This window comes from Aethalodelphis obliquidens, unplaced genomic scaffold (assembly GCF_003676395.1).
Source record: "Aethalodelphis obliquidens isolate GAN/ISIS:26980383/991018 unplaced genomic scaffold, ASM367639v1 scaffold46, whole genome shotgun sequence".
NCBI classification, from domain to species: Eukaryota; Metazoa; Chordata; class Mammalia; order Artiodactyla; family Delphinidae; genus Aethalodelphis; species Aethalodelphis obliquidens.
Genome location: NW_020837990.1, coordinates 7,386,695 through 7,407,395, shown reverse-complemented (window position 1 = coordinate 7,407,395; position 20,701 = coordinate 7,386,695). Strand labels below are relative to the sequence as shown.

Genomic DNA, 20,701 nt, shown 5'->3' with positions numbered 1-20,701 from the left:
GAAGAGAAGTGAACTGATTTAAAGCTGCGGGGAGCCGCTGGAGCCAGATCATCCTCTGGATTTCAGGAAACCTTGGCCCTTACAGCTTCTACCAACTCCTTCACGTAGACTAGACTTCAGACCGACCAAGGCAGCTTGCTTCCCCCCAGAAACGTCCCTGAGACACTCCCACCCGCTGGCCTTTCTTCATGCTTCTCCCCTAAATCCAAACGGCAAAATCCTTTTCATCCACTAAGACCCAACTCAAATGTCACCTGCTGCGGGAAACCTGCCCCTGCTCTGACTGAGAACTGGTCTCTCCCTCCCCTGGTCTGCCACGGCACTTGGACCAGCCACGTCCTGCCTTCCTTCAGGCACCAGACAGACCTGCAAGCCCGCTGAAAGGGGGTTCCTCTGACAATCAGGGGACACAGGCGAATTCAAGCCCCCTGGTCTTCCTGTACATAGGAGTCACACAGGAGGGAAAAGTGAAGGGAATTCAGAGAGAGTATTTTTGAAGAAAAATATTTCAAAAGGTTATTTTCACACATGGCAATCCAGGGTGCGGGTGTGCACTACTGTGTGCTCGCTCGCTCGTTCCCCGAGCCTTGCACACCCAGCGTGTGCTCAGCGAGGGTCTGCTGGCGTGAAGTGAGTAGCTCTCGGGTTCAGTGCCACTCCCGAGCTGTGGGCCCTGGGGGCAAATCACTTAATCTGTGCCTCAGGTGTCTCACTGGTAAAATGGGGACAGTAAGAGTTTTGAGAATTAGACAAATTCATATGTGAACGGCATCTGGTGTCTGGCACATGGAAAGCACTACGGAAGTGTCAGCTTTTCTCCTTTTCTGGTGAAAGCTGTCATTCGCACAGGAAGCTTTCCCACAGCATCCCTGATGCCATCAAGCTGCCTCTGCTAGAACACTCCCAGCCACAGGAAGCTCCCAGGCTGCTGAGCAGCCTATTCTGGAAAGTTCTCAGGAAGGTCTTCCCCAGGGAACTGAAATCTGCTGCAACTTCCATCCTGATCTTGGTTCTGCCCCATAATACGACCCCATTACCTTTTCCATCTGACAGGTATGATAGCTCTCCTGAGTTTCTTCCCCCAAGACTAAACATCCCCAAGCCTGTCAGCCAATCCACACATGGCCTGGCTCCGAAACCTCCCACCATCCTACGTCTGCCTAAAAACACAGCAGCCACAGGTGGACACGATACGTCTGACTGGTGCAGACCTCAAACCGGATGGCACCCATCTGCCCAAAAGCCCAGGATTTAACTGGAGTTTTATGGAACCACACCCCTATCAGTGCTTAATGAGCACAACGTGAAGGCACCAGGTCCTCTGCAGGTAAACTGATTTAGAGCCAGGTCTTCCATCCTGCTCTGTGCCAGCGGACCCGATTCCCCCAGGAGTTGAGTTTTGTGTGCTGACTTTAAAAGGACAGGGCAGGAGAGGCAGGCAGCTTCAAGAACGGGAGGATGGGAGAAGTGCCCAGCTTCGGGGTTGTATATTTCATGGAGAAACTCGTTTTCAAGATCTGTGATGATGGGAGGGATGCCAGTCCAGATTTCGAGTAGGGTGAATGCCATGACACGAGTGGAACAATGTCTTCTGAGTATAAGTTACTGACAGTAATCCCAATCTCCTCCCAAATGAAAATGAATGTACTCGCTAATTATACAGTGATACTAAATGAAATGGCATGGGGTCCCTTATGATGCTGTAATATTCTATGTTTAGCTTATTAATAAAGTGATCAGAGTAATAATAATACCTCAAATTATTTACATCATACATTCAGATGATCCAGTGTGCCTCTCTCTCTCTCTCCCTCTCTCTGTGTCACACACACAAACATTACGTATAAGCATAAATACATACGTGTATGTTTTAATCTTCACAAATACTCTGCAAAGGACCGTTATTCCTCCCGCCCTTTTTCACAGATGAGGAAATAAGAACCTGAGGTTTAAGTGACAAGGTCACTGCATTCGTAACACAGGCATGTCCAGGACTGAGGGGCCCTGACTGTTAGTTCAACACTACTTACACTAAATCCTATTTCCTTAGCACCGGCTGGCTTTTATTCTACCGCAGAGGTTAAAGCCAGCTATTCTGATGACAGCCGAGAAATTCTGGGTTCTAAGGAACCACGGTACAAATATAGGAAACAGGTAATATACCTTACTGACTGTACTATCTGAATGTCAATTGTCTATCACTCTCTTTTAAGTTTCAAAACAGATCCCCTTCCCCACCAAATACCCACTTCCTACGTGCTTCTCCCCTAAACGGTGCTGCAGGGCTTCTCAGGAATTCTATTTTTCTTAGGAACCCAGAGTACCCAGAAAGGGAATACTGCTGAGCTAACTGAATGAGGGCAGACTGGCCCAGGACTGGACTTTGCGGGGCTCTTACCTCGGCTGGACACCTTATTTCTATTGAACGCAGCAGCTGGCTGTCGGTACGGATGTATCCCCAACTCCTGTACGTGACTCACGGTTCCTAGTAAAGATTCAGGGTCCCCGGGCCCGCCAGTACTCAAGAGCAGGGGGCCATCGTGGCAACCTTTGGTCAACGTGTTCACGTTCTTCCTGTCCGGAAAGCCGTCCTTGGCCCCCTCACACGAGCACTCCTCCTCCATGCTCTCCGAGTGCACGAGCGCCGGCTGGTGAGCATAACCGTGGGTCGGGGTGGGTGAGGAAACCTGCGAGATACATTCTTGCGCCCTGATTTGCAGAAGATGCTGGGGGCTGGTGTGGTGGTGGTGATAAGAGTCAGCGTTTTGATACGGTAAAGCCTGGCGCTCTGTCATACTCTGTCCCCCGAGGCCGGGAGCCAGACTCCCTGCATCCCCCTGGTTCATATGCCTGAACAGTTCTTGGTACTCTTGCTGCTGCTGCTGCTGCTGCCGCTGCTGCCTTTTAATGAGCTGTGCAAACTCTGCTGGGGGCAGCCGAATGTCCGAGTGGCCGGTGAGCGAATGCCGGGGGGAGAGCAGTCCTTGGAGGATGTGGGGGACCTGCTGGTGTCGGGCGTAGTCCGGCGGCGTCGGGGACAGCAGGGCCTGCTGCAGCGCCGACGCGGTATAGTGCGGTGGCTGCTGATGTGCGCTGGGAGGGAAGGTGGGGAACTGGTCAAGTGGAGGGACTTTCAGGGCTTGGGTGGGAGGTAACCCCACTCCTGCTGAAGGGCTGTAGCTGCTGGGGGAACCCCGGGACTGGTCCGAAAACAGATGGGGGTGTAAATGCGCCTGGTCGTAGTTAGCAGGGGAGAACCGATTCACGTTCAAGCTGCAGACACAAAAGGGAATGAGTACCAGGCATCCATGTGACAAGTGTGCTAGACTCCCCAGGGGAACAGCTACCACGCTTCCTCAGTGGGGAGCCCCCGCTGGTACAGAGGACTGCGGTGGATGGGGCAGGGAAGATGGGGATGTTTGCGTCATCCCCACCCATCCCCTCTGGTTGAAGGTAGCAACGTCACTTGAACTATTAAGATGTACCCATCTCTTAGAATATGGGTGACAGAGAAAGAAACAATCCTAAAAGAACAGACAAGGGGAAATGGCATTTTTACCAACTCCTCTAATTGGCCACTTTCTTCTTTGCAGACATACAGTAAGGTAGCTTTGTCCTTGTCTTCCTCTGTCTCATTAGCATTTTGATCCTGGGTCAATATAGAGGTTTCAAGTCCATCCCAAACCCACCACCCCAATTTTAATAAGGCTGAAATGAGCACAGCCCAGTCAGAACCCTTCTCCTTTCCTCCTCCTCTCTCGCCCTGCTAAGGGGCTTCCTCCCACCTAGGTCACCTGGAGAGGCGGCTAGGTGACCCTGGGCCGGCTTACCTGTGGGCCTCCGCACTGTCGGCACTCAGCTGCTTGGACAAGGGCCGGTGCCCGTAGCTGAAGGCGGCCATCAGGCTGGTCCGGTGCTGCATCTGAACCTGACTGGCGCTGGGGCTGATGGAGACGCCCCGGCCAGCAGAGCCTGCAGCTGTCCCGGGCATGCTGCTGAGCATGTCAACAGGCTCCTGGACCTGGATGGTCACCTGCTGTGACTGGGGAGGCTGCTGTATGCCCAAGCAGGTCAGTGCCACGCTGGGAGGAGGGGAGCAGTTCTCAGGCTGCTGCTGGAAGACTGCACTGCGGGAGGGGAAGCCTTGAAACTGGGAGGGAGATGCAGCACCTGGAGAGAAAGGAACCTCAGAGTGACCAAATGCCCGGGTTACCAGCTGGCCGGAAGTCACGGGAGCCAGTGAGGACGCTTAACCTGCATACCACCCAGAGCAGTGCTTCTCCAACGCCAGGATGCCGAAGGCTCCTCTAGAGGACTCGAGAAAACACAGGCTCTCCTGGGCCCGACCCGCGGAATGCCGATTCAGTAATTTGTAATTCCAGGAATTTGTCGTTCCAATAAGTTGCCCGAAAGCTGGTCTGTAGATTATTCTTTGAGGAGCTCTGATCCAGGGCAGTGCTTCTCAAACTCTAATGCACATGCAAATGGCCCGGGGATCTTGCTAAGATGTAGATTCTGATTCAGCGGGTCTGCGATAAGATCTGAGATTCGACTCTTCCCACCGATGTTGTTCGTCGGGGACCCCACTTTGGGTAGGAAGGGCCTAGAGAGCAATTTGAACTCTCCAGGGGATCTACATTGGGTGGCGTTACTTAAGAGATCCTCAGTTTTTGGAATACTAAATGCTCAGAGTGCTGGTCTCTGAAGGCCCACAGACTAGGGCACACTCATCTTCACCTTCATTTAAACGCCCACAGGCGAGGAGCCACGTGCCCAGTGGATCACCAAACCCAGGCATGACAGGAGGGAAGGTTCCGGTAGTCGCCTTTCATTGGGTAGAGTTGGAGGGGGTTTTATGAAAAATATTATTAACGGTCAACCTTTACTGAGACCTACTTTGTTCTGGAGACTATTTCAAGAATTTCACATATATATTTATTCAGTAAATAGTATTAGCATCCCTATTTCACCTTTGAGCAAGCTGAGGCGCCCGGAAGTTAACAAACTCGCCTGAGGTCTCACAGCTCAGGAGTTGGTAGAAGAAGTCAAACTAAGGCAGCCTCCCTCGAACACTACGTCACTCTGCCACCCGAATCGATTGAGGGCTTGAGGCACTCAAGGCTAGGCCTCACTTCTCCCTGCGCACACCACGGTTCGGCATAAACCTCTGCACTCACCGTGAGGCTGGACCATGGCGCTGCTCATGGGGGGAGGGCTGTTACTGGGCGGTCTGAAGAGGTGGTTGCTGGCGTGGCTGGGGGGAGGGCTTGCAGGCTGGATCCTTAACCTTGAAAACAACAGAGCCAGATGAGCAAACGCGCTTCCGGAAGTGGCAGGGTGGCCTTGCAGTTAGTTTCCGCCATTTGACACACAGGCGGAAACTACTTCTTTGGTTTTGATAAGACTCCAGGCTAGACAGACATGCACAGACCGCCCACCACAGTCTACTTAGAGCCGTCCACATCTTATTTCCCCAGACTTCCCAAGGGGCCAGAGGTCACTGTGGGCCTCCGTCTGGCCTCCTCTATTACTGGCGTCAGGTTACTTTGTTCACGGGGCTAAGAAAATGAAGCGGCACAGGGAGTCGGGGTTTTAGGGGGCCACGAAAATTGACACTGGCCTCCCTGCTTTTCAAGTGGGTTCTTCCAAGGTGAATGTTAGAGTCAGTCAGTATCGCCCATGAGAGTCAGGCCAACAGCTTAGGCATGAAACACCACGCTTCATTACCTCTGGAGCTGGTGGGTGAGGAGGGCGGGCTGATTCTCACACGCAGCCTGAAGGGGTGGAGAAGGCTGAGGAGGACAGATAGAATCCTACAACAAATGCGGGAAAGGAGAAAGAACACTCGTGAGCTTGAGGATTAATGAGAGCCGTTCTCAGGAAGGGAAGAAACTCTCTGTGACCAAGATTTATGCTATTGTTGTTCATCAAAAGGTTTGATTACCTTTACTCAAACATAGCAACCATGCATACAACTCAGCTCCTCTTTGCCCTGCGGGATCTCCTCCAAAGTTCACAGGCAAATCAGCCCGAAAGCAAACTCCAGAGAAGCTGGAGAAAAAGCAAAGAGGGAAGAGGCCTACTTGAATCTGTTGCTGGAGAATTTGATGGTGCTGCTCCTGCTGGTACAGCATGTGCTGCTGCTGGGTCTTCTCCAGGGCTCTTTCATCAATCTGCCCCCCGTACATCTTCTGCAGCTGCTCGCACTCCTGAAGGGAAAGCGGTTAATACAGATGGGATGCAGCCAGGCCCACGCCGCGCGGTGATGTCAGCAGATGCAGATCTGCCCCCAGGTCTCACGGGCAGAAGGAGCCACATAGAAGAACAGTGTCCTTGAGGAGCAACTAACCCGTTTACGTAGGCATTTGTGTACGAAATACATTCATGCTCTGTCCTGGCTGAACAAAAGGAAAACACCAAGATGGCCTGCGTACAAGCAAAGGTTCCAGTGTGAAATCTGTGTACAAAGCACATGCCACTCGAAGCTTGGCCGTCAGGAAGGCAGAAAGGAAGCCGGCCCTTTATAAAGCCTGGAGGTGCACTTCCTTCCTCTGGGAGCGCCATTCCATACCAGCTGGAGAGGATGCCAGGTGGTAAGAATGCAGAGCAGGCTCCAACAAGACCCAGTGCCCATAAATCATGAGAGGAATGCCAGGGTTGCTTCGAAGGACGTTCCCTGGGGCCTCCCACTGAAACACAAGCCCAGAAATTCCTCTCTAATGAACTACAGAGACAAGGGGAAAATTTAGTCCCTTCCTGGGGAAAGCTGGACATAACAAGAAGTAAGGAGAGTGTCAGGAAGCTATTTGCTTTGGAACCTCTAAAACTTCAGTGCTGCTGACATGAAGTGGGTAGAAAGTTTAACACCCGGGTCCTCCTGCAATAGCGGTCTCTGTTACCCACGCTTCTCCAGAGATGCCTGCCATCTCTTCCATTACCTGCTGCAACTGTTTGATGCTGCTGTTGTTGCCCATTTTTTCCAGGTGAGCTTTGAAGGCCTGGATGCTGGCAGCCCCATCAGAGAACCGGCGCACAGGGGAGAAACGCTCCGTAGGGAGGTGCAGGGTGTTGGAGTCCTTGTAGGTAGAGCTGAATACATGGGAAGAGAAGGTTAGGGGCTAGGACTCAGGGGTTTTGACCAAATCACCTAGGGACACTGCTCCAGATGAACACAAAGCTTGCTGGCTGCACGTGCAGCCCTGCACATTACGCCATCTCCACGTCATCTCCAGAGGCCAGTCGTTTCCCTAGCCTGCTTCCCTTCAGAGGCATCCAAGTGACCATCGTCCATTTCCACTTACCTTGAGTTGGCTTAACATCCAAGCCCGGTAAGGTCCTGGGATCAAATACATCCGGTTCTTACAAATACACTGGGTCAGAGAGAACAGCTTCACAGTATCCCTCAGGCCCAGCTGTATAGGAACTCTTGCTTTTATAATCATGTCTCTATCTAGTGCCTTTAGAAACCTAGAACAAACCTACCCGTCTGACCCGAAGTTTTCCCTGAGCAGCATTCTCCATATGACGGACCAGAGGGAAACTACAGTCAACTGTGGGGTCAAAGGTCTGGCCTGGAATTCACAGGTTTTGTGCTAGAAAACGGAGGGTGCAGGTTTAAGTGGGGAAAATGGGGACTTGTGATCCCCAGATGGAGACAGACCATTCTTAAGGAATGTGGGCCTCAAGATCCTGCACGTACCTGGTCAACGCAAATAAGGTTACCTGCCGTGAAAGTTAACTTCTCAGAGCAGTGGCACCCTCCCAACCTGCTGATGAAAGAGGAATCATGTGGATAACCTTCAAAATGACCCACTGCTCAATCAGAACGCAGCCAGTGTCTTACGGAAAGAAAGAACAAGCTATCGATAAGGAATGCCTAAGACAGCATCAGAGTTAGAAGCTACCACCTGTACTTGTTACCTAATCAGAAAGAGATGTTTATGGGTTGAGGTAAGCAGATAAAAGGCTGCCAAGGCAGCATTCCAGCAGCTGATGGAAAGGATCAGGATTTCATGTCGAGGGCAGAGGTGACATCACACTGAGCCATGGGTGAAATGATGGAGCACCTTGCCAGTCACTCCTTCTGGACTGAAGCAGAACCAAGGCTAAGGAAGAGGGTTAACAAGCGAGTTCAAACGCGGCAGACAGGGAGGGACTAGGAGGATCTGGTGACTGTGCAGAGGGGTCAAGAGGGTTCTGGCAGCAGGTGAAAGCCCTTCACCCTCTCTTCTCTAACGATGGCTCCTGTTTCAGACTCTACCTGAAGCTGAACAGGAGGGAGCTGATGAAACGAACACGAACATGTATCTGGTTCAGCAACACAAAAGACAAATGGTTTTGGCAGACGCACTCCAGAAACAGTGATCGTGAGAGCCGCTCTCAGGAGTATTTCCTCAATACTTCTTATTTCTGCTTCTACTTCAGGTGTTTGGAGTCAAAGCAAGCAAATACTATTGTCTCCTAAAATTTGATTCTTACACTTGCAATATATTCTGATAATGGACACATTTCTGATTCATTCAGAAAGTCATGTTCTTCAAGGAGTTAATATGGCCTGTCTGCACAAAACACATTCTCTCCCCTCAGAGCAATACTCCCAGGTCCGGGTATTTCATGGCTTTTCCAGAAGATCAGGTTGTGAACAGACTGACACCCCCGGCAGCCCAGCACAGCAGATTCAGTGGAACAGTTCTGATGCAGCTGCTCATTTTGGAAGCACTGATAGTATCAACTGTGTTTTATTTTTATTAGCAATCATGTTCAAACTCAGGACAGCCTCATGTTAGGCTGATATTCCCACTACACTCTTCAAACAGGGACTTGGCACCCCACCTAGATAAAATCCATCTGTGTCAGTTGTTTTTTGTTGTTGTTGTTAATTACACTTAAATTTTTTTTTTTAATTTTAACTTACACACTTCCCACATTGAGAAGGTCAGTCAGACCCATCTTCTGTCTCCATGTTGGACTTCATCTATGATACCCCAGAAGAATAGATAATATGTGCTGTTCTTGAGTCATTTCCTCCAGCAAATGAAAGGAATTCAGTAATCTATTCAGGCTACCCATTTTCAGTGTTTTATAGCCTGGGAAAGTTTCTCTTTTCCCCTGAAGACTTACTTCAGCCTCTTGTGTTGCCATGTTTTTACAACCCCATTGAGACACGCTGAGGTTGCATAAATGCCCCACCGTACACAATCTGTCACTCATAAAACATTCATTCCAATTCGAACTGGCTTGACCATAGGAAACCCTCTACCAGGAGTGTTCACACAAAAACAGGCAGCAGACAGATTTCCAGCAGGCAAGGCCTTGACAATGACTAGGCAGGGTGGAGACCACACAAATGGAGCCGTGGGCCAATGTGGTCTTTCTTTAGTAACAGGTGTAAACAGGATATCAGGTCTGATAAAGGCAGACTAGGGAGATGCGCTGAGCTTCATGCTTCCCCCGTAAGAACACATCCTGAGGAGCACCTGAATCAAACAACGATTAAACCCAAAGGCCTGAAACTAAACAACAGACCCTGACATAGGATGAAAAATTAAGTGTGGGGCTATAAAGGAGGGGAAGATAGAAACAGGGAGAAACAAGGTAATAAAGGGTCTATTAGGTAACAGTGTAGAACTCAGTTATTGAGAAATCACAGAAAATGTTTGGAGTGGAAAATGCAGCTAATAATCACTCAAAGTACTCTCGATGTAGTATGGTAACAGTGTAGGCCCCGAGAGATTTTCCTTACAAAAATACTGTCTTCCTGTGCCATCAGAGTTTTATTTGAGAAATGTCATTTCTACTAATAAACCATGTTCACTGCATTATTCATGGTCATTTATAAAAGCTTATCTTCCTCCTTTCTAAGTTCCAACGTGGCACTAATGAAGTCTCAGTCTGCTCAGAGGTCACCTGTCTCTGCTGATTACCTCTGATGCCCAGTGGGTAACTAGACACAATAAAAGCACTGTGTCAAGACTGCCAGTGTGAGCCTGTTGCAAGACTGAATAACAACACATTTATAAACTTAATCTCCTTGGAATCTGCTTTCCAACCTTCCCAAGTAAGACTGCTTTTCGCTGTCCTCCCAAAAAGATTGAAAGAAAATAAGCTCTAGCAACTGGTGGTGGCTTTCAAAGTGTGGCCTTTGAGCTTGGGGACAGCTTCAGGATGGACTAAAGGTTAAGATTTTCAGTCATCGAGGTGTTCCCAGAAGATAATCATCTTCTTAAGCCAGCAAAGTGTCATTCCCCTCTGTTCCAAGGCTTACTTGAACTCAATTTTGTGAAGTTTTCTTGGCAAGAAAGGTTACACTTGTTTTTATTTCTTTAAGACAATGAATTATAAATGTATCAGAGACCTACTGAAAGATCTTGCCATCAGAATATTGCAAGGATGACTTTTCAAGCACAACACTCAAGAGGATGCAGTATCTCTGCTCTGCCACTCACAAAGGAATGCATCTTCCCCATACCTAAGCTCCTTGTTCAGCGGTCACGTGATAAGAAGTGCTCACTCTTTTGATGGCGATGGGTTATTAAAGGTCAAGCCTACTGATGTGGCTACAGATCCTTCTATTTCCAGTTGGCCTTCTAAGAGCTTCACCCACTTTCAGGTTTCAAGTTCAGTTTCATCTATAAGTCAACATCTAGAATCACGAGAATCACCTGCAGGCACTAAACATGCCTACGAGGTAATGGGAAAGAAGCATCTCATATTGCCCTGGGCACTGCTTAGTTAAGGAGTTGAGAAGATGTAAGTTCAGGATGCTATTTGAAGCCACGATGCTAGTCGCCATGTCTGTAGGACTAGCCATGTCTGTAGGTGCCTGTCCAATGAGCCTCAAGGAGCTCCCACGGCTCACGTGGCTACTCACCGATGCTGATCAGGTACCAGGTGAGGGGGCCAGACCCGGGAACGGAAAGGCTGCTGTCCTAGCTGCCGCTGTAGGTCCGGTGGGATCTCAGCTGTAGGGTTGGTCATGGCCAGTGTATGTCTTTTGGACCTATTTGCCAAGTACCTGCAACAAGCAGGAGCACATTTCATAGTAAAAAAGACAGACAGGAATATTCCTCAGCAAGAAGCATTAGAAGTTAATCCAAAGCACTCAGAGTGAAACAGTGCCAGAGCTCAAAAAGGGCTCGATGGCCAACAGATCCCTGACTGGATGAAAGCGAAACATGTTCCAAAAGGCCAACAAAAGTTGGCTTACCACTGAAGTGGCTGAATTTTGGACCTAAGAGTAGCCATTAAGAGAAGAGAGAAAACAGATGTAGCTCACAAAGTGGGATCAATTTCCCTTACTTCATTCCATTCAGGAAAAGAATTTATTTTCTACTTGTTAGTTTCATTCCTCTTTTCTCTCCAAATTTCTAAACTACAAGTCGGAGGAAATGAGCCCTAAGGATTGTTCCTAGAGATGAGCCAAGAGAGATATTCAGAAGGGCTTCGCATGTGTCTCTTGATGCCACTGGCCCCGAGCGTTGGAGACTGACCTCGCTGCAAGTCACAGAAAACAGATCTTTCCATGTGGGGCTAAGCGAGTTCCAACACCACCCCTTCCCTCATGCCCCATGACTGTAACTCCATCATCAGAGAAGAAAAACTGATGTTGTCCCCAGGGAACCAACATTCTCTAAAGGATGAAGAAATGAAACCACATGAAATGTTTAGAATTGTTTTTTAGGGGAAAAAAAGGCAAGGCAAGAAAACAGAAGTTTCAAAAGCTGAAGAGTGGACAAGCTGATGACTTTTCTTCTGAAGATCTTTCAGATCCACCACTAATACCATCAATAAGGTATCAGTCCCCCTTGGTCTGACTGATGACTCCCTCCACCACTGATGCTCTTATTGGGCATGAATAAAAGAAGCTTTATTCCTTCCATTACCTCAAAACGGATGGGCACTTTACCCTTTAAATGTTGGTCTAAGGAAGAAAGAAGGAGCTGAAGGAAGTAAAGTGCAAGACAAAGAAGATGAAATGAAATACTGCTGTCTAATTAAAGTAGGAAGGCAGTAAGTTTCCTAATTTCTCTTCATGACACCAGCAGCACCCACGTACAACTTTACACACCCTGTGACTGGCAAACTATAGAAACCACAGCATCAAGAGAAAAACAAAGTCAACACGATTCCTCTATCGGCTACGCTGTAGAAGGAGCTGGCCCACCAGCCAACACCCCTGTTCTTCACTGTTCTTCCCACATGGGACCAGACTCTTTTTGAACAGCAGCTCTCACGCAAAGCTACTGGGGGTAGGGAAAGAATACTGGCCAGCAACCGTCCGGGTCTTATAAAGTGGTCTTGTTTCATTCTTAACTACTTTGCCCATTCCAGCTAAAAACAGTTAACAGACTAGAGAGTAATTAGCGGTATGCAGACTTGCCAGAGGGTAAGCCATTAGTGGTTTAATATCCATTTGATAAAAACACCCGAAGTTTCCCCAAGAGCCCATGAAAACCATTTTATTTCAACTTCCCTCAAGGGAAAAAAACATATAATCTTGAAGAACACCTGTATTTCTGGGAAAATACATGCTGGATTCTGGTCAAACCCCCCTCCCCGGAAAATAAGAAAGTCAGCTCTCACAAGGGGGCGTGCACGGAGCTGAGGACCATGGCTAATGGAACTGAGGCCAAATGAACAGTACAGCATGCCTGATGGTCACTGCCGTTTTCTGTGAATTAGGCATCTCTGCAAACAATGGATATTTGCATCTGTCCCTGGCCCGAATCCCATATTCTTTTTTCAACATCTCTTTGTTGATACAAGGGGATGGAAGAAACACACAGCAAACAGTACAAGAGGTATTCATTCTCTTGGAAAGGAAGAGTCCATGCCAGCGGTCCATGGCCAGACTAGCTAGGATCACTGTCATCCCAAATCTCCAATTCCTTTTCAGTAACAGTTCTTGGCAGGTAGGAGCAGGCTTTGGGCCTTGTGAATACTATCAGAGTTGCAATATGAAGGCAGGGGGCAAGGAAGGAAGGAGGGAGGAGAGAAAAAGTTCTTATGGTTATTGCTGTCACTTAGGGGACTTCCAATGGTGCTTACAGAAATGAAATTTTCTGGGTAGTCTTCTGTTACTTCCATGTGGGGAGGAACATGCCATCTGGCTTGAGCAAAGAGACCACACAAAGGTTGAAGCTGCACTGTACCACCTCCTTGGGCAGAGGTGACCTTTCGCTGGTTGCAGGGGGAGCCTGCCCAAGGACGTTCTGCAAGCACTGCCAGATGCCACATTACCTCTGCACAGCTTCCTGATCTGGCTCCCCATCCGAGCTCTCCTCGTCCACAGGGGTAACTGCTGGCACTGCCTGAAGAGAGACAGGAAGGAAAAGCTCAAGGTGGCGCTTCTTCTGCAGGAGCTCTTACTCTAGACACTGGGCTTGGGGCAGGCCTCTCTGTCACTTTTTTTTTAATCTGCAAAGCTTTTCTAGGATCCCTGGGTTATACAGAACTTTCATATACCTTTCCATTGTTCCATTTTTACCTCGCTCGGTTGATTTTAATTTGAATTTCTTCCTCTGATTCATCTTCCTTCGTTCATTTATTCATCCAACAAATAGCTGAATGCCCACTATGTTCCAGGACAAAATGTGAATTAATAAAGTTCTTGCCCTTGTTTTACAGTCTAGTGGAGGACAGACATAGGCAAACGGACAAGTACAAAACAGCAGGACCCAGTCATGGGCGCTTGGGAATTGAGGAAGGCATTCTGGAGGACACGGCCCCAAACCTGAGACCTGAAGGATGAGCAGGAGTTAGCCCAGCAAAGAGGGGAAGGGGTCGCAAGCGTCTGAGGTTTCCAGGCCAAGAGAAAAGAGAAGGCCTGCGGGTGTCTGAGGACCTGAAAATGTAGGAGAAGCTTGTTTACCTGGAATGTCCAGGAACTGACCTGTTGTTTCATATTAATGTTATTTCCAGACTTTAGATATCCTTTACTCCAGAAAAGCATACCGGTTTTTTAAAAGCACACTTTAGTACATAACGTAAAGTTGTGTAATTACAATTCAATGCTTTAAAATCGCCGTTACGCACCAAAACATGTAAGTGAAATGAGGACCGCCACAATGCATGCATTACTGTGACTCTTCCCGTCTGCCTGTGGACTGGAATGCTGTATATCCTGGATAGCTACTCACAGCCTGTGGCTCACATAGTCACCACGCCTCAAGCACCAGAGCAAAAATCATACCTCAGTTATTACAAAAGAGCACTTTTTTAACGGACAATAATTATAAAACAAAACAAACTTTTGGAATAGTTCCATTGTCTGTATGCTCCTAGGGTTTCCGGATCCCTTACTACAGTTCTACAAGGCTGGAGTGAACAGGGTTAGGCAGGAAGTGGCTACAGACGAGGCAGGAGAGGAACACTGTGGCCAGTTATAAATGGCCTTGAATACCACATTAAGAAGTTTATTTTGAGAAAAGGCAGTGGTGAATCACTAAAGACTTTAAGCAGGGACATGATGTTACAAGATTTATGTTTTAGAAAGCTGGCTTGCCTTAGTTGCAGCATGGAAATGGCTGGTGATGAGGATTAGAAGACAAGCCGGGACAAGGAAGCCGGTTAGGAGGCCACTGTGCTAATGCAAGCAAAGGAGGACAGTGGCTTGACTTAGAGGAAGGGCAGTGGGGATGCAAAGAAGTAAGATACTTACTTCACAGGCCCCGGGTAACTGATTTGACATGGGGAATGAGGGAGAGGGAAGAAGTAAAGATAATACCCACATTCCTAGCTTGTCTAACCAGGAGAGTGGCGGTGCCATTCACTGTTACCCAGCAGGAGAAACAGGTTTCACACAGTCAGGATAAGTTCATTTGAGGACACGCTGAATTAAAATGGTAAGTACTTGTTGAATAACCAACTAAATTCGTGCAGTCGGTAGTCATGTATACAGAAGTATAGAACTCAGAAGAGCATTCTGGGCTCGAGAATCACTGAGTAACTGAAATTAGAGAAGTGGACAAGATCACTCAGAGAGAGCATGTAAAATGAGATGGAAACAGGGCCTCAGATAAAACTCTGGGTTTCACCTACTTCAAGGAAAAAGAAGAAAGGGAACCTGAAAAGGAGGCAGGTGCAAAACAAAAAACAAGGAGAATGGGGTAAAAGAAGACAATATTTCAAGGAGAAAAATGGTCAGCAGTGACTAATACAGTTGGGAGGTCCAAAAAGATAAAGATTAAGAATGTCCAGTGGACTTGCCAACAAAAGCTTGTTAGCGACCTTGGCAAAAACAGTTACAACGGACAGAGTAAGTCACCGCACCTCCCATAAAGCTGTCCCTGATCCTTCATAACCTACATTGAACTTGCCCTTCTCTGAGTGCCTCTGCCACCTACAAGTCCATGGTCTTCACTCTGGTACTTAATCACATATGGCCCTTTACTGTTATTCCAATACTTCACATATGTGGATCTTACTGTCCCATATTATAAGCTCGGTGAGGCCAGGAACCGTGAATATAAATTCTTTCCTTTTCCCGACAGCAGTGTTACTGAAAGTGTGGCCCGTGGACCCGTGCCAGTCCACAGACTGTTTCGTTACCAATCCAAAATACGGTGGGTAAAGAAATAGAGAGTGAGATTTACAAACCTTTACAGCAACTTAACGGAGTAATTTTTTTCTGTTGAATCAAATAAAATTTAGCCTTGCAGTTCATATATTTAAAAAGTTTTACTTCTCTAATAATTCACTTTCATTTTATTTTACAAAGGTATTTATCCCTGATGGATGGATTGAAGGGGAAAAAAGGTCCTCAACTGGAGATACATTAAGAAGCACTGCCCTAAAGCACCCAGTAAGGGCTATGGATATAATTAGCACCCAATCTTAAGGTAGCATGAGACTAAATGAATGAATAAATGAATGAAGGAATGAATGAATGAATTTACCTACGACAGAAAAATAATCAGAAATAAACAGAACCCAGCGGAAGAAGAGAATCTTTGAATGTGACCATCATATATAAAAAAATTGGGATCGAAAGACACCAGCTGCCAGGCCTGAGCTTGTGAAAGCCCAATAACCCAGCGACTCAGGTTGTGGCGCAAGTGTGAGGTGGTGTCGGTCAAAGGAGGGGGGCTGGTGAGAATGCAGCGTTGGAAACCAGTCTAAAAAGCAATTAAGTCCAGAGAAAACTGTTAGCTTCCGCTGCCCTCTGGCAGGGAAACGTTACCTGCAGGAAGGCCAGGTCTGAGGCTAACGCTCCCCCCTGCCCACCCGCCCTCGAAGCGCAGGGCTGCAGCTGCCCTTTATGCAAGTATCTATAAGTAGCCCCCTGAGGATGAGGCCTCCAGAAGCAGGCTGCAGTGTGGAAATTATTTGGTTAAGTGAAGAAGTTAACCAAAAATTAACTCTGGAAAATTCTACCAGCCTGAAGAAAATGGGAATGACACTGAGCATCATACATTGAGGGAAAGAAGAAATTCAGACATTTAGTTGGAGACTCTGGGTTCTACAACCTCTGTACCAAAGGCCTCTGAGAAAGCAAGTTGGGCTTCGTGCTGCAACTCACTGGTGTCATGGTGACAAGAGGGGAGGCTCCCCGTGGCCGCTTCAGCAGCTGCTGGGCATGCAGTTGGATGTTGGCGCCTCCATCTGATGCCCTCCGGCCAAGGGGGCCCATTCCGTTCAGCAGCTGCAGGGTGGGCGGCTGTAACAGGGACTGCTCCTGTCAGGAGTAGAATGGGAAGGGGCAGATTGGTGAGGTGGGGGGAAAGGAGGAGAGAAAACAGCGGCACTCTAATCTACTGAAACTAAGGGATCCTACGATGATGACATAGACTAGAGAAATCTTCCCTCTCACCCGAGCTGCTTTGCAAGAGAAATCATCCTTCCCTATAAGGACACCCTTAAATCCTGGGGACAGTCCCTTAAAGTCTCTCAAAGGAAGCTCAGATGCGCATCTTTAGGGGCCAGCCCTCTCCCATTTCCGGGTACCTTGTATTCCAGCTGCCCAGCTGGCTGCAGATTTTGCATGGGCAAGAGGTTGTGCATGAAGTTCATGTTAGGGGCCACCTGCAGGAATGGAGCCTGCGCGTTGACTCCAGGAAAGCCAGGCAGCAGCTTCTGCAGATCTTCCATAACCTCCGTGCTGATAGGAAACAGGATGACACAGAAGTTCAGTTACAATTCTCACTCACAACCTATATCCCCAAAGTGATGAAACTGCTAAGTTCAGCACAATTTATTTTGTTTTATTTTTCTACTTTCCTCCTAAATCTGTATTTCCCTCTATGATCCCAGAGCGAGTGGAGGTGTGTAGAGCCTAGCGTGCGGAACCTGGCGCTCTGCCATTTTACTATCTGGGCCTGGGAATCGCCATTCTTCACGGACCACTCATATAAAACCAACAGCTCTGAGCCAAGAGGAAACGCTGGCCCCAGTCCAGTTCAGGTTTCCAAGGCCTGGAGGGGAATGGCAAGTTTCTGGAGGAGGACACAGGCCATCCACTAAAACAATGGCTGCCCGAAGTAGCAACTGATTCACCAGGGAAAGAATGCAATCGGTGCCGTCAGTGCTGATGGGCAGATAAGCGTGGATCTGTCGAGCTCCAGTGATGGGGTTTACCGCACACTTTAAAATAAGAGCTCTTTCCACTAACAGCGCGACACGGGACTCCACCCCTTTGCAGCTGACGCAGTCTCTGGAGCCAGAATGTTCCCCTATTGCCTGTTTGATCGTAGGCTGAGAATGAGAAACGTGAAGCAAGCAAACCAGCAGGCAGGGGAGGCTTTTCTGGAAATTGAGAACTCAGAGAAAAAAGAACCCTAGCTTTGCCCCTAGCTGAGTTCTCAAGAGAGCCCTGGCCACACCCTTTTCTTCCCTCCTCTGTACAAGAAATAGCCAGAGAAGAGGGGTGGCTATTTCAGTCGTGAGAATCTCCAAGTGCAGAACAAAACTGGGAGAGCTGGTCTTCAGTCCACTTCCCCAGCGTGAGGGCAGCAGGGGACACACTGAAGGACTGTTATGGGGAAACACTTGGGGAAACTGGTACTTATTTGGCGTGTTTTTGGATTTTTGTCTACTTAATTTTTAACATATACAAATTATATCATACTATTTGTCCTCACTTCTTCGATGAGTCTTGCATTAGAATATATGGCAAACAACATCTCTAAAGGCTGTCAAACTCGGATGAATTTCCAGGGGTACCTTTACGTGGCTTAGATCAGAAGACCTTAATCTTTGTGGGAAAAGACATGCTATGCTCTTCACCAAAGTACTGTGATTACCTGCCACGATGGTGGCTTTCAGCCCACCATCCATGAGGGACAGCTCTGTGATTTTTAGTCAAATCCAGTCTCATCTACCAGGGACCCTGAACTGAGTTAAAAACATGTCTTGGCCACTGGATTAGATCTCATCTGGGAGATACAGTGAAGTAGGGAAAATGTGCCATGGTAGGAACTCAAAGTCAGTGGGAATTCTCTGCCCGGGTGTTAATCGGGCAGATACTCACCGTGGGTCGGCCACGCCCACTGTGTGCCTCCTCATCGACAAATAGCGGACCAGCGCTTCAGGGGAAGGCTCTTCACCCTCATCACTGTCCAAGTTCAACGCCCCATCCGGCTGAGGAGGAGAGAAACACAATCCAATTAGAAATAAGAAGTAAGGAAAGGCAGCAAGGCTATGGGCAAGAAAGCAGTTTCAGCTGACAGCTATCAGAGGATGCTACTTGCCTCCACAATTTGATTCTCTGGGTTGATGAGCTGCACCTGGGGAACGCTGATGTTCATAGTGGTACCAGCCTGCTCCGCCTGGAAAGCAGTAGGCACACAGACACACGTTCCTTCAGTACCAGAGGGAAATAATGATAGGCTTGCAAAGCATTCTTGAGTGCTAAACTCTATGTTTCTACCTCTGATTCTCTGGTTCATCTGCCCTTAGAAGCTACCAGGAAGCATTCTTTAGAGAGGACAGTCTCTCTCAATGATTCGCTGTTTCTTTAAAAAAAGAAAAATTCAACTATTGTTGTCCCTCCCAAGTACTGGGCTACTCTTCCATCCTCTCTGTCAAAGAAAGGTTCAGTTCTTTGCTTGACCTCTGACAAAGCAAGAGATGACAGCCGGGAAGGGACAGAGGTACGGAAGAATAGGAACTCTCGTGACCTAGAGTTAGTGAGCGATGGCTAACCAACCCCCCTCCATGTTACTTGTCCTGAATCTGGTCACTGGAGTTATTGCCCACCTGGATGTTGACTGGTGCTTGAAATGCCATGGCTCGGGGCATGCTAGGAGGTAGTCCGACACGCAGAGTTTTGTGTCTCTTATGCCGATCACACAGCAGGCTGTAGATTGCACTATAGTGATCATAGGCATCTGATCTTAATGACTACCAAGAGAAAAGGGGAAAGAGCAAAAAACCTGGGTGATGTGGCATGTCAATGACCAAAACCCTTTTAATAGTAACATTAGAAGACCAAAGCGCCTTCCTTCCAAGGCCCAGACAGGGGCAGAGGAAGAAGAACGGGAGGAAAACAAAAAGATCCAAGTTCCCAGGAAGAAGGAATAATGGAAAAGGCAGGACAGAGGGAGCAGAGCGACACCCCACCTTGTCCTCCACTCATTTACAGATACCTGTAGTGTCCGCTCTTTGTCCAGTCCCATGTCCTCCATGGCTAAGAGGACATCCTCATTTAGGGGGTCCATCTGTCTTTCTTCCTTCAGCTGCTGGCATTCAGCTATTAACTGTAACAGAAAAAGGCAAGCTATCTAACTCCCAATCAACCATGTCGAGATGGCACATCATATATAATGAACAAGCTGTCCCATGCTGCCTGGCTTGGGAGATTCTTGGCCTCAGACAAAGCCTAAGCAAGAAAGCCCTGGGCACTCAACTAGGAGCAGGTAAGATCGTTAAGGCCACTATCTTCCTGAGCTCCTTGGGGTACCCGGGATGGCTATAGTGGTTCAAATAAAGGAATGCTACGGGAGCCACTGGACTGAGCACACTAAGAGAAGGGAAACAACCCCGTGGGAGGAGGCTGTACTGCCCCAAGAGCCGGGAAGAGACTCTGATTTGGGGACAAGCAGCAGGGAACTGGTATCACTGTTCTCCAACAATTCAGCTGGTTTAAGATTCCTTCTTGCTGGCTTCACTTACTTTAGGATTACACAACAAGTCTGTACCCAGGCCCGCCTTTTCAGGTCCTGGCCTGATTACAGTCTCATGCAGAAGAGACTGCAGTAGCCCTAAGAGGAGTTCCCTGGGGCGAGTGGTGCCCAGCTCACCCTGTCAAAGCTGGGATCAGCGTCCCCTAGCTTCATCCACTTGTGCTTGCAGATCTGCTCCATGGAGAGGCGCTTGTTGGGGTCTAACACCAGCATGTGGCGGATCAAGTGCTCACATTCTGCAACAGACACAGAGCCTGCGTCAAGGTCGGTGAGGGAAGCACCGCTGGGGCTGAGGAACTAGAGGCAAGGTGAGCAGGCGGCTTTTCAAGCCCCTGACTTCTAATTTGTTTCTCTTGCTTTGTGATCCTTACCTATGTCCTTGCTTACTCCAGGAGAGACTGGGCAAAGGCAGAAAGAGGTGGAGGAGAGAGAAATTCAAGTCTGGTAGTCTGGTTACTTAATACCTTCACTAAAAGTCAGATCAGAAAAAAATCTGGGGATAATCCCTGGATTTCATTTATTTATATTATGTACGACCTCATTTAAGGCAATTAATGAAGAGTTTTGAATGTCCTTCTGAA

At 48.2% G+C, this 20,701-nt stretch overlaps 1 protein-coding gene across 4 annotated transcripts in view; it reads right to left on the bottom strand.

Moving 5' to 3' along the window:
* Positions 1-20,701, bottom strand: part of SIK3 (SIK family kinase 3) — a 247,548-nt gene that overhangs the window by 11,911 nt on the left and 214,936 nt on the right. The window contains exons 7-21 of one of the 4 annotated variants that reach the window (XM_027082237.1): positions 20,238-20,356; positions 19,584-19,694; positions 19,195-19,338; positions 18,687-18,764; positions 18,467-18,576; positions 16,945-17,098; positions 16,520-16,675; positions 13,240-13,310; positions 10,871-11,014; positions 6,939-7,089; positions 6,084-6,209; positions 5,728-5,813; positions 5,178-5,287; positions 3,831-4,170; positions 2,399-3,273 (exon numbers count right to left, since the gene is read on the bottom strand). In XM_027082237.1, coding sequence (XP_026938038.1) covers positions 2,399-3,273; positions 3,831-4,170; positions 5,178-5,287; positions 5,728-5,813; positions 6,084-6,209; positions 6,939-7,089; positions 10,871-11,014; positions 13,240-13,310; positions 16,520-16,675; positions 16,945-17,098; positions 18,467-18,576; positions 18,687-18,764; positions 19,195-19,338; positions 19,584-19,694; positions 20,238-20,356 — 2,775 coding nt within the window. The remainder of the gene's footprint in view (positions 1-2,398; positions 3,274-3,830; positions 4,171-5,177; positions 5,288-5,727; positions 5,814-6,083; positions 6,210-6,938; positions 7,090-10,870; positions 11,015-13,239; positions 13,311-16,519; positions 16,676-16,944; positions 17,099-18,466; positions 18,577-18,686; positions 18,765-19,194; positions 19,339-19,583; positions 19,695-20,237; positions 20,357-20,701) is intronic. The other 3 variants (XM_027082239.1, XM_027082238.1, XM_027082240.1) reach the window with 3 other exon arrangements.